At 44.1% G+C, this 13,861-nt stretch overlaps 1 protein-coding gene across 1 annotated transcript in view; it reads left to right on the forward strand.

Annotated features, from left to right (window-relative positions):
- The first annotated feature begins 3,859 nt into the window (after positions 1-3,859).
- Positions 3,860-13,861, forward strand: part of MKNK1 (MAPK interacting serine/threonine kinase 1) — a 34,160-nt gene continuing 24,158 nt past the window's right edge. Inside the window, exons 1-2 of the mRNA XM_068963570.1 lie at positions 3,860-3,871; positions 11,850-11,956. Coding sequence (XP_068819671.1) covers positions 11,941-11,956 — 16 coding nt within the window. The 5' untranslated portion in view covers positions 3,860-3,871; positions 11,850-11,940. The remainder of the gene's footprint in view (positions 3,872-11,849; positions 11,957-13,861) is intronic.

The raw sequence follows: 13,861 nt of genomic DNA on the forward strand, positions 1-13,861 counted from the left end.
TTTTTGAACTCTGAAAAAAATTCATTCTCTGCACAGCAGAAAATTCATGAATAATTGAGAGAGAGTTGGGTGCTTGACCCGTGTAAGATCCAGTGGCAGGGCAGTCTGTGAGATTTGGCCCGGTCACATTTCACTCTTTCCCAGATGTATACCAGGAAGAGGTGCGGGAATGAGAAGAGGGTTCCAGGGCTCTTCTGGATATTTCATATGGAATGCTAAGAAGATTCAGGTAGTATGAGAGTCAGAAGTTCTTTCTGAGGAGAAAAAGAGGCCCACTGGAATTTGGAATGGTGTCAGAAGGAATCAGGGCCAACCGGGCACTCAGAATCCTGGGTCACGTGTCTGAAAACCTCCGAATACTGTCTCTGCCTTTGTACTCTGCTCTCAGTTTGTTCTCTTCTGCTGCCCAGTTGTGGTTTACAGAGTGGCTGGATTGCTTTCCAGAGTCACAGCTGATCTGAGGAAGCCATATCCCAAGCTAGAGTAACAATTACTATTTATTGAGTGCATACTATAAACCAGGCACTGTGCCATGAACTTGATACAGATTAGCTCATTCTCACAAAATCCCTGTCAGGTAGATGTTATTGCTCCCTTTTGATAGATGACAACAGTGAAACACAAGAGAGGTTAAATATTATGTCCAGGGTTACCTCATTATTACACGATAAGGCTAGACTCTGAATCTAGGCCCTAATGACTCAAAAGCCCACTCACTTTCTCTCTCCCCAGCCCTGAGTGGCTCCAAACAGAATAACATGAAAGTCCATAAAGGAATTGTGAAGACTGTTTTTACTTAGGTCTACTAGAGGTAGAAATGAACAGAAGTGTGTGTGTGTGTGTGTGTGTGTGTGTGTGTGTAGAAGGATGGAGTTGGTGAGGAAAGGAAAGCTGGGGCAAACTATGGCCTACAGTCCATATCTGGCTCCACTTGTTTTTGTCTGGACTGCAAGCCATTTACATTTTTTTAATGGTTGGGGAAAAGTTCAAGAGAAAATTAATATTTTGTGATACAAAAATCATATAAAATTAAAACTTCAGCATCCATGAATAAAGTCTTACTGAAATATAGCCATGCTCACTCATTTTCACATCATCTCTGGCTTCTTTTGCTCTGCAAAGGCAAAATTGAGTAGTTGTTGTGACAGAGGCCATGTGACACACAAAGTATAAAATATGGACTCTGGCCTTTTACAGAGAAAAATGGCCAACCCCTACTATAGGCAACAAGAAGGGACCAAGAGATTCAAACCTATGGCAAGGCTGAAAGCAAAGAGTTAAAAGTCAAGGGTGTTCAAGGTTGTCCCTGGAAGCATTGTGCCCATAGGGAGAGGGAACATAACCTGAGCTTTTGTAGACCTTGGAAATAGTTTCTGTGGGCCACAGAGATTTGTTTGGGAGTAAAATGCACAATAGGAACGATTATTCTATGTGTTAATGTTCTCTTCTGAATAATAAAGAAATATTTTATGGATGAAATAATTCATTCAGATATTAACTGGAGCCCTTTTTTATGCCAGATACTACATTCAGTTCAGTTCAGTCGCTCAGTCGTGTCTGACTCTTTGCGACCCCATGAATCACAGCACGCCAGGCCTCCCTGTCCATCACCAACTCCCGGAGTTCACTCAGACTCACGTCCATCAAGTCAGTGATGCCAGCCAGCCATCTCATCCTCTGTTGTCCCCTTCTCCTCTGCCCCCAATCCCTCCCAGCATCAGAGTCTTTTCCAATGAGTCAACTCTTCACAGGAGGTGGCCAAAGTACTGGAGTTTCAGCTTTAGCATCATTCCTTCCAAAGAAATCCCAGGGTTGATCTCCTTCAGAATGGACTGGTTGGATCTCCTTGCAGTCCAAGGGACTCTCAAGAGTCTTCTCCAACACCACACTTCAAAAGCATCAGTTCTTCGGCGCTCAGCTTTCTTCACAGTCCAACTCTCACATCCATACATGACCACAGGAAAAACCATAGCCTTGACTAGATGGACCTTTGTTGGCAAAATAATGTCTCTGCTTTTGAATATGCTATCTAGATTGGTCATAACTTTTCTTCCAAGGAATAAGCGTCTTTTAATTTCATGGCTGCAGTCACCATCTCCAGTGATTTTGGAGCCCCAAAAAATAAAGTCTGACATTGTTTCCACCGTTTCCCCATCTATTTCCCATGAAGGGATGGGACCAGATGCCATGATCTTTGTTTTCTGAATGTTGAGCTTTAAGCCAACTTTTTCACTCTCTTCTTTCACTTTCATCAAGAGGCTTTTGAGCTCCTCTTCACTTTCTGCCATAAGGGTGGTGTCATCTGCATATCTGAGTTTATTGATATTTCTCCCAGCAATCTTGATTCCAACTTGTGCTTCTTCCAGCCCAGTTTTTCTCATGATGTACTCTGCATAGAAGTTAAATAAGCAGGGTGACAATGTACAGCCTTGACGTACTCCTTTTCCTATTTGGAACCAGTTTGTTGTTCCATGTCCCCTTGTAACTGTTGCTTCCTGACCTGCATATATGTTTCTCAAGAGGCAGGTCAGGTGATCAATGCTGGAAATACAAAGATGAAAAAGATACGTCCTTGCCTTTGAGGCTCTTATGGCCTCATGGGAGAGCCACGTGTGCATGAGGGGAGCCAACTCTAAGTATTACCATAGTAGATGTGCTTTCAATTCAATGTTGAATGAAGTAGAAAAAAAGTTAGGGACTATTCCTGTAATTTGTGGGACTGCTGTCAGTAATTTATAATGGGCCTGGAAGGATGAATGGGTGTTATTTTTCAAGGAACTACATACCAGGCTGAAGGAGAGCCTGAACGTAGTAATAGTTGGAGCTTATGAGGTTGGGAGAGAAAGTAACATTAGAAATGATTTAAAGGTTCTGTGGCTGAGTGACTGGCAGGGTGATAATGCGATAGAGAAAAAGAGAAAGGAGGAAGGAGGTGGTAGCTGGGAGTTAGGGACAAGTCCAGTTTGGGACATGAGATTTGAGGTAATGATGAAACACATCCGGCTTTCAGTTAGGAAAACACTTTAGAAATGTTAGCACTACACTTTCAGAGCTTTCCTGTTGGGAAAAGGGGAAGTACATACTCATTGCATAGAGAAACTGACAAATCAACCTTGGCAGCTGATAAGTGGCACCATGAGATTAAAAATAGCAGTGGACGTTTGGAAAATGAAATCATCAGATGGAAAACCAGCAATAACTAGGCAATTGGCAGAAAACCTTGTTCCTGTTCGTGCCACCTGCCGTTCTCAGCATCTACTTTTCCTTTCTGACTCTTGCCTCCCCACTGTGAGTCTTAGACCTGACCACTGGGAGATGGACCCAGAGTTCATTCATCTCCAAATAAGTGGACAACAGAGCAGTGGCAGCCTTTACCTTCTGCGTGAGGCTGTTCAGGGAACAAAGGTGTCCATATCTGTTATCCAGGTCCAGTTACTTCTTTTGGGGTCTGGAATGCCACAGTGGAAGCATAATTTGAAAACTTTAACCCAGACACTTGTTAAGTCAAAGCTTTGTGTCAGCATTTTAAATGCTCCAATGCCTGATTTTAAAGACTGGGGAAATCTCTGATTGCCTTGTGATTACCTACCTACTGGTATAACACAGATTTAGGGAATACAGGCTGATCTTTATCTTCTCTGGTCATTAAGTCAGTATTTTTACATCCTTTCCATTTCTGCTTTCTGAAGGTTTTCATGCCAGATATGATGAAGCAGAGGCCGATGGAGAACTGAATAATGTCTGCTGTGCACAGAGGCCATTGAAACCTTTCCTGTAGCTGGAAAACAGCAGCCCCCTGACAGAAGCATTATTGCATTTGAAGTTTCAAGTTGACAGAGGATTCGCTTCACAGAGTTGGGCAGACCTATAGGTAAGATTGGATGCCCATTTTACTTAACTTTAGAAAAAAATTTGTTACATTTTGGCCACACTGGATGGTTCATAGGATCTTAGTTCCCCAACCAATGACCGAACCTGTGTCCCCTGCATTGGAAACTCAGTCTTAACCACTGGGCCTCCAGGGAAGTCCCTTACTTAACACTTTAGATTGCATCAGGTTGAAATTACAGATTTCCCTTCTATCTGAAAGTAGAACCTTCTAGTGAAACCTTCCTTAAGCTGAAATGGTGGTAAGCAATTATCTTAGGACACATCTTGCTAATGGATGCACAAAATAAATGGAGATCAAGCACAGATGCTCACAGACAGAGTTCCAGGCTCCATGAGCTAGATGCTGAGAGTCGTTCCTAGGGAAGGAGTTCAGTGGTACCACTCTGCTCACGGTGCATGCTGCCATTATAACATTCAAGATGTGCTGAACTACGTTTTCACTTTTCATCCTTTCTCATAAAAAGGAAAACCTTCTTAGTATTTCTTGAAAATGAGTACATACTAAGAAAGGTCTTTCATAAAAGCAAAATGGCATAAAGAGAACTTTCCATAAGCGGTGTAGATCTGTATCTGATATTGCCAGAGGAAGGAGTAAGTCAGAGACTTCAGTGTTCAGCTGGGCAACTGGGGTTTCACTGGGCTCCTTGGCACCCCTAAGACAGTTACTAAACAGGGAGAAGCACAAGAAGAAAATGGCAGAGAGGGTCATAAGGAAAACCATGCAGTAAATAAATCATTTATTCCCTAAAGGTAAAACAACTGTATCATGACAAAACAAAATCAAATACGACAGAACTATAAAAAATAAAATTACGAACCCACTTAATTTCATTCTCCCCAAGTAACTGCTGTTAATAATGTTTTGAAATGTATCTTTTCAGGTTTTTAAAATAAATGTAACATATCTGAGGACTTTTTGAAGGGTTCTGTATGACTTGCTGACCTGAGGTCTCCTCATGCCTCACAGTTATAACAGTGCCTCATTTGCTGATTGGTTTAGCTGTGGGCTAGGTGAGAATGGCTTTAGCCTGACCTGTGAGTTTTCCTACTTTGCTGCTATGTCACCCTCCTTTGGCTGAAGCTTGCCAGGGACACAGACTTCCCTTGCTTCCCATCCCCAGCGAGCTGCCCTTGGTGGGTTCTCCCCTTCTTTGATGGTACTGCTGTTCTTACGTTACCCAACTTTGATTAGGTAACATATATTGAGGTAACCCTCTGTGTCTGGTTCCATACAAGGCAGTGGGGACGGAGAGAAATTAGGTCCCATGCCTTCCTTTGAGGAGGGTAGTGGTCTCTGACTTCTCCATCTCCAGTCACTGGACAGGATCAGGACCAGCTTTGCCTCTGTGGCTTCACTCCCTCTCCCCGTAATACCCCTCACCTCTTTTTCTTCCTTTCTGTCCCCACCTCAGCTACACACCTTCCCTACTCTCCTCCAGGTTACCTCAGCGTCACTCTGCCCTCCAGTCCCCCTCCAGCCTACAGTTTGTTCTGCCATCACAGCCAGTTTGATGGCCCTAAAGCAGCGGTCCCCAAGCTTTTTGGCACCAGGGACCGATTTCTTGGAAGACAATTTTTCCGTGGACTGGGGATTGGGGGGTGGTTTAGCGATGATTCAGGTGCATTACACATCCGTTGTATACTTTATTTCTAATCTAATGCTGCCACTCATCTAACAGAAGGCCTGGAGTTTGGGGGCCCCTGTCCTAAAGCACAGCTCCAGGGGTGGCCAGTGCCTCCCCATTGCCTAGAACAGTGGTTCACAAATGTGTTTTGCAGACCCTGGGGAGCCCTGAAAACCTTTCAGGGTATCTACAAGGTCAAAGGGTATCTACAAGGTTTTCATAATAGTGCCAAGATGCTGTTTGTTGTTGCAGAGCAACAACAGGCAAACTGCTGGTGCCTTAGCATAAATCCTGGCAGTGGCCCTGAACTGTACTTGCAGTCATTGTATTCTTTACCACTACACACTTAGAGTTTTGTTTTAAATACCATGTTTATTTAAATCTGTCCTTGATGAGGCAGTAGAAATCATTAATGTTACTGAATCTCCTTGAGTACACAACTTTTTAATATTCCATATGACACAGTGAGAATGTTCAAAGCTCTCCTGCTGTATATCAAAGCACAGCACTTGTATTGAGGAAAAGCACTTGTGAGATTGTTTGTGAATTGCAAGCTGAACTAGCCACTCTTCATTTTTTCATGAAAGAATAAATGACTAAAGGTTGGTGAGGCTGGAAAGTAGATGGGCACCAGATGTTGAAGGACCTTGTGGGCTGTATTAATAAGTTTGGGTGAGCTGACTTTGGCTTTTTATACTGTCCTGCTCACACAAATCCAGTCCTTTACTCCTGCTTGCTATTTTTTTTTAAATTGAGGCATAATCAACATACAACATTTTATTAGTTTCAGATGTACAACATAATGATTTGATATTTGTGAAACGATCACCACAGTAAGTCTCATTAACATCTATCATTGTACACAGTTACAGAATTTTTGTGTGTGATGAGAATTTTAAAGGCCTACTCGTAGCAACTTTCAAACAGACCATACAGTATTATTAATATAGTTGTCCTATGTTGTCTGTTAGTCGCTCAGTCATGTCCAACTCTTTGTGACCCCATGTCCTGTAGCCTACCAGGCTCCTCTGTCCCTGGCATTCTCCAGGCAAGAATACTGAAATGGGTTGCCATTTCCTTCTCCAGGGGATCTTCCCAACCCAGGGATCAAACTCGGCTCTTCAGCATTGCAGGCAGACTCTTTACCGACTGAATCACCCGGGAAGCCCTTATAATTGCCACGCTGCACATTCTATCCCATGACTTACTTATTTTATGACTAGAATTTTGTACCTTTTTACTCCTCGTACCCCCAATTTCACCCACCCTTTACTTGCCACCTCTAGCAATGAGCAGTCTGTTCTCTTTTTTAAGATTTCACATATAAATTATATTCACTGATCACATAGTATTTGTCTTTCTCTGTCTGACTTATTTCACTTAGCCCAGTACCCTCAAGGACCATCCATATCATTGCAGATTGCAAGATGTCATTCTTTTTTATGGCTGAATACTATTCCACTGTGTGTATATATGTATGTGTGTGTGTATCTCACACTCTTTTATCTGCCTATCCATCAGTGGATACTTACATTGTTTCCATATCTTGGCTCTTGTCAATAATGCTGCTGTGAGCATGAGGGAGCAGGTATCTTTTCAGGTTAATATTTTCATTTTCTTCAGAAAAATACCCAGGTATGGTCATATGGCAGTTCTCTTTTCCTGTTTACCATTTCTTCAGTACACATTCCCTTTACCCGCCCCACCTTTCCTGTTCTCATTCCTTTCGCCAGGTGATGCAGTGACAGCTCTGAAGGCTACACATGAGCCCAGAATCAGAACAGAGGAAGAAGATGGTCCTGAAACTAGACCTTTTGCCCCTGGGAATCTTACCATCCCCACCCTGTTTGAGGCCTGTTGTAACCCCACTGGCGCCTTAGTGGGCCTCATCGTAGTTGAGTGGTAGGCTGCAGTCTGCATAATGCCGCCCAGCCTCGCTGCACCCTGGACTCTGGGGCAAACCTGTGAAATACTGTCAACCCTTGGAATCACATTCACAGGCTGTCCTTTGATCAGGACAGGCTGATTTCACAAGGTGCTCCTTTCGTCCATCATGTGTTAAATTTGACTTCCATTGGAGTGTGCCCTTTCCTTGATCTTGTCCCCTACATGATAGCACCAGAAACCAAATCAGCCAGCTGATCAGTCAGACAGAAGAACACAGTAGCCTTGTCCTGATATCAGTGCCATGGAATAATGTAGTTGGACTGGCTGGTAACTCATCCTGTAACAGGCCAAAACACAAAATACAAAACTGCCTCAGAGCAAGGGAGGGAAAACTTCTGGGTAGTTAGATTTTAGATTAATAGTGATGATGGTGAGTCATGACCTTGTTTTATGTAAGCTAGAGCCGCCCAGTGTTTTTGACATCATAGTACACAGGAAAAGTGATGTTGTTCAGCTGGTGAGAGGATCAGTAGCTCACAGCACATCGGAGGGGAGACTCCATGCTAAGGTTTCAGTGTAAAAGCATTCTTGTCTGGCACCTGGCTAACTATGGCTGCTTGTCCCCTTCTGCCTTTCTGCATTCACGTTTAAATATACTGTAATAGTTAAAAGCTTGAATTCTGAGCCAGACTCTCTAGATTTAAATCCCAGCTCTGCCACTTACTAGCAGTATAATTGTGGCAGATTACTTAATCTGCTTGTACCCAGTTTCTTCATCTGTAAAATGTGTATAATAATTATACTTACCTTATAGAGTTCTAACAATTGAGTCAGTCAGTTTATGTAAACTGTGGTATTTGTAGAATGCTTAGAACTTTGCCTGACGTGTGGTAAGCATCAAGTCAGTGTGGCGTGTGTACTGCTACCGCTACTGTTACTACTGCTTCAGAGAAGTAAACGTTCCAGGCCAGGCTCCCCAGCTCCTCTTCCCTGCCTCATCCTCTGCCCAGATTCCTTAGTCCCAGCCTCTTCCTTAGGAGTGTCCATCACCCTTCCTTTCATTTCCTCGACTTCCTTTCATTTTCTTAGTTCTCCATTTGTTTGGGGGCCCTTAGCCAGCTGATGACTGAGAAGACAGCTGAATGGATAATTATCCTCAGCAGCTTACTGTCACCACTTCATTCTCTAGAAGGCTCCAGTGACTAAGGGAACTCCTCTCACAGGTTGGAAAGTGAATTATAGACCTTAACAAGAATTCTAGGGTAGATGGGAGAGGAGCATGAACTAAGTTTGCCAAGCCGACTTAGCTAGCAAAGTCATGTTCTTGGGGAAGAATGATCATCTTTGGTGCCACGTACCAGATGTTCGTGCTGGTTGGTTCTCTCTAAGCTGTACCGAAAGGTGGTGAACAGGTCTGGTGCCTTTGGGGGCAGTGTGGCTCCTAAGACTTCGTGGAGAAATGACACAGTTCTGTCAGAAGCTGGGCCTTGAGGCCGGCTTGTGGGCTGAACAGTGGATGGGTACTTGCATGTCAGGAATATCTGTGGCTCTTGTAGTCCTACGGGGTAAGCCCCCTTAACCCATTTGTGCTCTGTGAGTTCTCTGGGCCCTCTCCACATGCAGGAGCCAGGTTGGTGGTTGGATCGTATCTTTAACACCTACTACACTTCCACTTGATAATGTGTTTTACAAAGAAAGGAGACTGTGCATCCCTCCTCTTATTTTAATGGAGAAAGCAAGATAAACTTATGTCGAGACATAGAAACACATAAACTGGTGGTGATGATGATACTTTGATGGTGAGACAGCGTATGATCTGCGTCTGCTCACCCCTTCAACTAGCTTATCACCACTTCCCCACATCCTCTGCATTCCAGCCAGCCTGAACAACTTGCATGGCACCAGCCGGCCACGCGGCCTCTTCTGCAGGCCTTAGCACGTGTACCTCCTCTCTCTCTCTCCCCAGCCCCTGCCTGGCTGGTTCCTGCTCATCCTTCAGGTGTCAGCTTAGCTGTCCCTTCTTCTAGTGACCAAGCTGAGATGAATGCCTGTCTTTTGCTCCACAGCACCTGGTACTCCCCTGTCATAGTACTTATCCCACAGAATTGAAATGGTTTTAAATTCCAGTGGACTTAAATTCCATCAGGGTAGAGACTGTGTCTTCTCTTGTGTTCTCAGTGTCTAGCACTGGACAGCCAGTAGGTGCCCAATAAATATAGTATTTGTTAAATGAATAAGTCAGCAGTGCTTCCACTTCTCGTTTTTCATTTGATCCTCACAAAATTCTTGTTGATGTAGAGAGCCGGGGGTCTTACTCTGGCCTTGTTTTGTATATAAAGAAACTGATCCTCAGAGAAGCTAAGCAATTTACCAAAGCTCACACAATGTGAAGAGCCAGGACTTAAAAGGGTGTATCTCAGACACAGGTGTTCAATGCATTATTTTAGAGTTGTTTTTTTTTTTTTCACAAAGTTTTTCCTTTTAAAAAAATAGTATTTATAAAGATAAAAATTTAAATGGTATTTGTTGTTTTTCATAATTACAAAAATGATATATTCAAGGCACCAGAATTCTTGAAATGTTTTTTTTCCTCTGTCTAATGTTGAATTTCAGTATAAAGAAATCTAGGTATAATTTGTAAAGCTGTACAGACTAAATTCAAATGTATGTTAGAGAAATATTATTGTATATTTTGTTGAAAAATAAAAACTTGACTGAAACAGTAATAGCACTAAATAAAATAGTAAACATCATTGATACCATTTGGAGAATACTGAAAAATATAAAGAAAATAAAAATCACCCCATCACACAGAGAAAACTGCTATAGACCAGACATAACCTGGACTTGAAAGGGCAGCATTGAGTAGATAATTTAGCTTCCCTCATGACTCAGATAGCGAAGAATCTGCCCATGATGCAGGAGAGCTGGGTTCAAATGCTGGGTAGAGAAGATCTCCTAGAGAAGGGAGTGGCAACCCACTCCAGTATTCTTGCCTGGAGAATCCCATGGACAGAGGAGCCTGGCAGGCTCATAGAGTCACAAAAAATCAGACACAACTGAGCAGCTAGCACACACAGATAATTTAACCTCTGAGCCCCAGTTTCCTCACTTGAAATATGGTGAAGTGCTTACCTTTGGCGATTATTGCGAGAGTTAGAGATAATGTATGTGAAATACCTGTGCTTGGTGCATCGTCAACACTCTTTCAGATTGTCGTAGTTTAACACTTGTATGAATTTCTGTCTAGTCTTTCTCCTCTGTGTATGTGCATACAGACTTGTGCATACATGTGGTTTTTGAAACACCTCTATCTTATGTAAAACACTGGATCCTCACAGCATTGCTGGAAAGGGCAGGTATTATTCTTAAGCCTAATCTGTAGATGAGGAAACTGGCACTTTGAAGAGGCAAAGTAACTTGGTCTTGGTGCTACATCTGGTAATATCTGAACTGAACTGTTACTAGGTCTCCCGACGCCAAGCCCACACACCTTTCCTGTCAGCAGTGTGCTTCCTCTCCAGCTCCACCTCCACTGGTACATGAGCAGTGGACCCCTAAGCCTCGCCCAAGAGGAAAGCAAGGGCTGGGGGCAGTGAAGTGCTAGCTGAGGTCTGTCTTCAGGCGTGAAGGAAGTGCTGGCACATCAGCTGATCCTGTAGCAGAGACAAGGCTTCCTGCTAGAAAGTTAAGGGCCTTTCAGTCAGGGGGCTTTGTTGAGAGGGAGTGTTTCAGGGAACTCAGTGAATGGATTCTCTGTGCTGCCTACAGGGCAAAGGTGTCCCTGTATTTCTTTCAGTGTGTGCACTTGGCACATAGAGGGCCTGGTGACAGGCCTGCACCAAAGCCCAAGGGTGTATGTCCTCTCATGTCATTTTTACTTCAGTACACATTTTCTGATGCCTGGTATGCATCTGACTGCACCATGATTTACTTAGAAGACACAGGGGTGAGCAGGTGAAGACAGCTCTGGCCTTTAGGACGCTGGAGAGAGCTCAAGGCCCAGTAGCCCCGGTGCTCTAGCATTAGTGCTAGCAGGGTGTTTGGAAGCAGTGGCTGGAGGACCCTACACAGTACAGTACAGGAATCTCTTTGCATAGATTGCCAAAGTATTTGTGAAGACCTTAAGTTATTAGAGAGGAGACTTTTGAGCTGGGCTTTGATGGCTGAGAGGAGTTCTTAGGCCAAGGAAAGGAGGTGAGCCAAGGACCAGCTTGATTGTGGAGCCTCGCACCCTGAGGAAGCCTTTATCAAATGATTACACACATAATAAACGAAGGTCCCAAGAGAGTGCATGGACAGGCTCCAGGTAAAGAGCTTTCAGCCCTTTGGTAAGATGATGACACATCCCCATCCCACTTCCTGCCCCACCCACCCCCCACTGTAAACAGGGAAGTTAAATATGTTTTTTCACTTCACTGCCTTCCTACATTTTTTTCTTCCTAGTTTCAAAAACAACTCTCCTTCAACAAGTTCTGTTTCCAAGGAAAGTCTTAACCATCTGTCCCTTCTGGCATACCCTCTTCCATTGGAATCCATGCAGAATAGACCAGGTATTCTATCTTTTTGTGTGTGAAGCCATAAAATCTTATATCGCATGTGTGGCAGTGCTCAGAGGTATGCTGCTTCCACGAGAGGCTCCCTCAGCCCTGCTGTGGTGAAAACCAAGTATAAATTGCGACTAACAGGGTTTTCTAGCTAGAGTCATAAGTATGTCTGAGCGTCCCCCGTGAACCATAACGCCGCTAGCTCTCTTGCTGCGCCTCTCCATTGCTGCCTTTGGGCTGTTTTGCTTGTCCTTCAGCCCTCCTTCAGAGCGTGGACAGGGGAAGGAAAAAGAGAAGTGAATCCCAGATCTGTCCACTCTGCACTTGGCTCACAGTGCTAGTGAGAAAATAGATGTGGGACCAGGTGGGAGGGGGCTTGCCACTGGACTGCACACAAGGGCAGGGCAAGAGGGACAGTGGTCCCTCCTCAGCCTGCTGTCCCCTTGCCCAGTGCCCCCTTCCTGGGGTCTTGAAGACAAGTGACCCTGTGTTTTATTTCTGTAGAATTTCTTACTATGTTGGGCATCTCTTTTCCTTTTAGTCTCCCTTTGGGAGGATGGATCTTGGGGTGCTAATGTTTAAGTTCGGTTCTTTGAATTCATAGCATGTTGCAGTCCCCAGATACATCTTGTGCTTAAAGCTGTCAGCTAGAGTAGTAGAGATCCTTTGTGGATTCCTTTTCTTCACGTGTTCATCTGTACTCTAAAATGTAAATGAAAGTCTGCTGTCAGCGGATCCTTAAAACGGAAGGGAAGGAAGAATGCACCTCCATTGAGCTGTCAGACACTTGGCTGCTTAACCAGGTTTTTCTGGATTGTGCTATTGAAACGTGCCATTGTTCTGTGTGCTTTCTCCCAGTGGCTGTTGCATACTTGCTTCTGAGAACAATGTACAGTAGCTATGCCTAGGCTCTAATCTGTCTTCCTGAGCAGACTTGCCAATTTTCTGATCGTGTTCAGCTGGGGTCCTCTGAGTAGAGAGTAGGCCTTTCCCCTCAGTGGGCAAAGAGCCAGCTTCCACTTCAAAATCTCAGAAAAAAAAAAAAGAAAGAAATCCAGCAACCCAAGCCTGTGTTTACTGAAGGTTGGTCTAAAAGTCTCTCACATTGTATACCCCATCAGCACTCGAGCGCCTCTATTTTAGAAGGATGTAAAGGTTTAATCACCCTGGTGGGGATTTAGACCCAGAGACTTCACAGAAATCTTATTATTTCTAACTGCAGGCAAAGGGTATTAAGGCTCCACTCTGGATCAAGGGCATGACATGTTCTATAAGTAATTTATCTTTAACAGGGGAAGGCCCTTACTAGAGTGTCTTAGAAACAGGACTGTGATTGGCCACTGGTACATTATTCCTCCTTTTCTCTTTCCCCCTCTCAGTCTCCTGCTTTATTTTCTCTGGCCGTACCCTTTTCTGTCCAGTGTCTAAATGTCTGCCTCACAAATCCTCCCTTTAAGGTGGGGAGCCAGGTGCCTTCCAGGGAGAGATAATAATGTTTTTGTAAAATAACTGAATCCAGCAACACGGCATAGACCTGTTAACGGCAGACTTCTGAGTGGACCCTACCTGCATCCTCTGAAATAAGGAGCTAAGGAGGGAGAGTGTGCCTCACAGGCCCTCAAGTCTATGCTCTTGGACATGAAGGAATTTAGGGCCACCCTCAAACCAAACCCCTGCCCTGTTGTACTTCACAGAAGCAGTCTCCACTGAGGACCTTTTGAATCCTTTGCACATCCGCAGGGGTGTTACTGAACATGTCATTTCATTTGTATGGACTGCCCTCCCAAACCCATCTCCCTTTCTGCTTAGCTCGCTGGGTCCTACCTTTCTGGTGCTGAGGCTGGAAGATGTCACAGGTAGGATTCTGCTTAAGGATTCACGCTCAGTTTGGTGGCACATCTCAATCCGTGT

The sequence above is a fragment of the Capricornis sumatraensis genome, chromosome 2 (assembly GCF_032405125.1).
Source record: "Capricornis sumatraensis isolate serow.1 chromosome 2, serow.2, whole genome shotgun sequence".
NCBI classification, from domain to species: domain Eukaryota; kingdom Metazoa; phylum Chordata; class Mammalia; order Artiodactyla; family Bovidae; genus Capricornis; species Capricornis sumatraensis.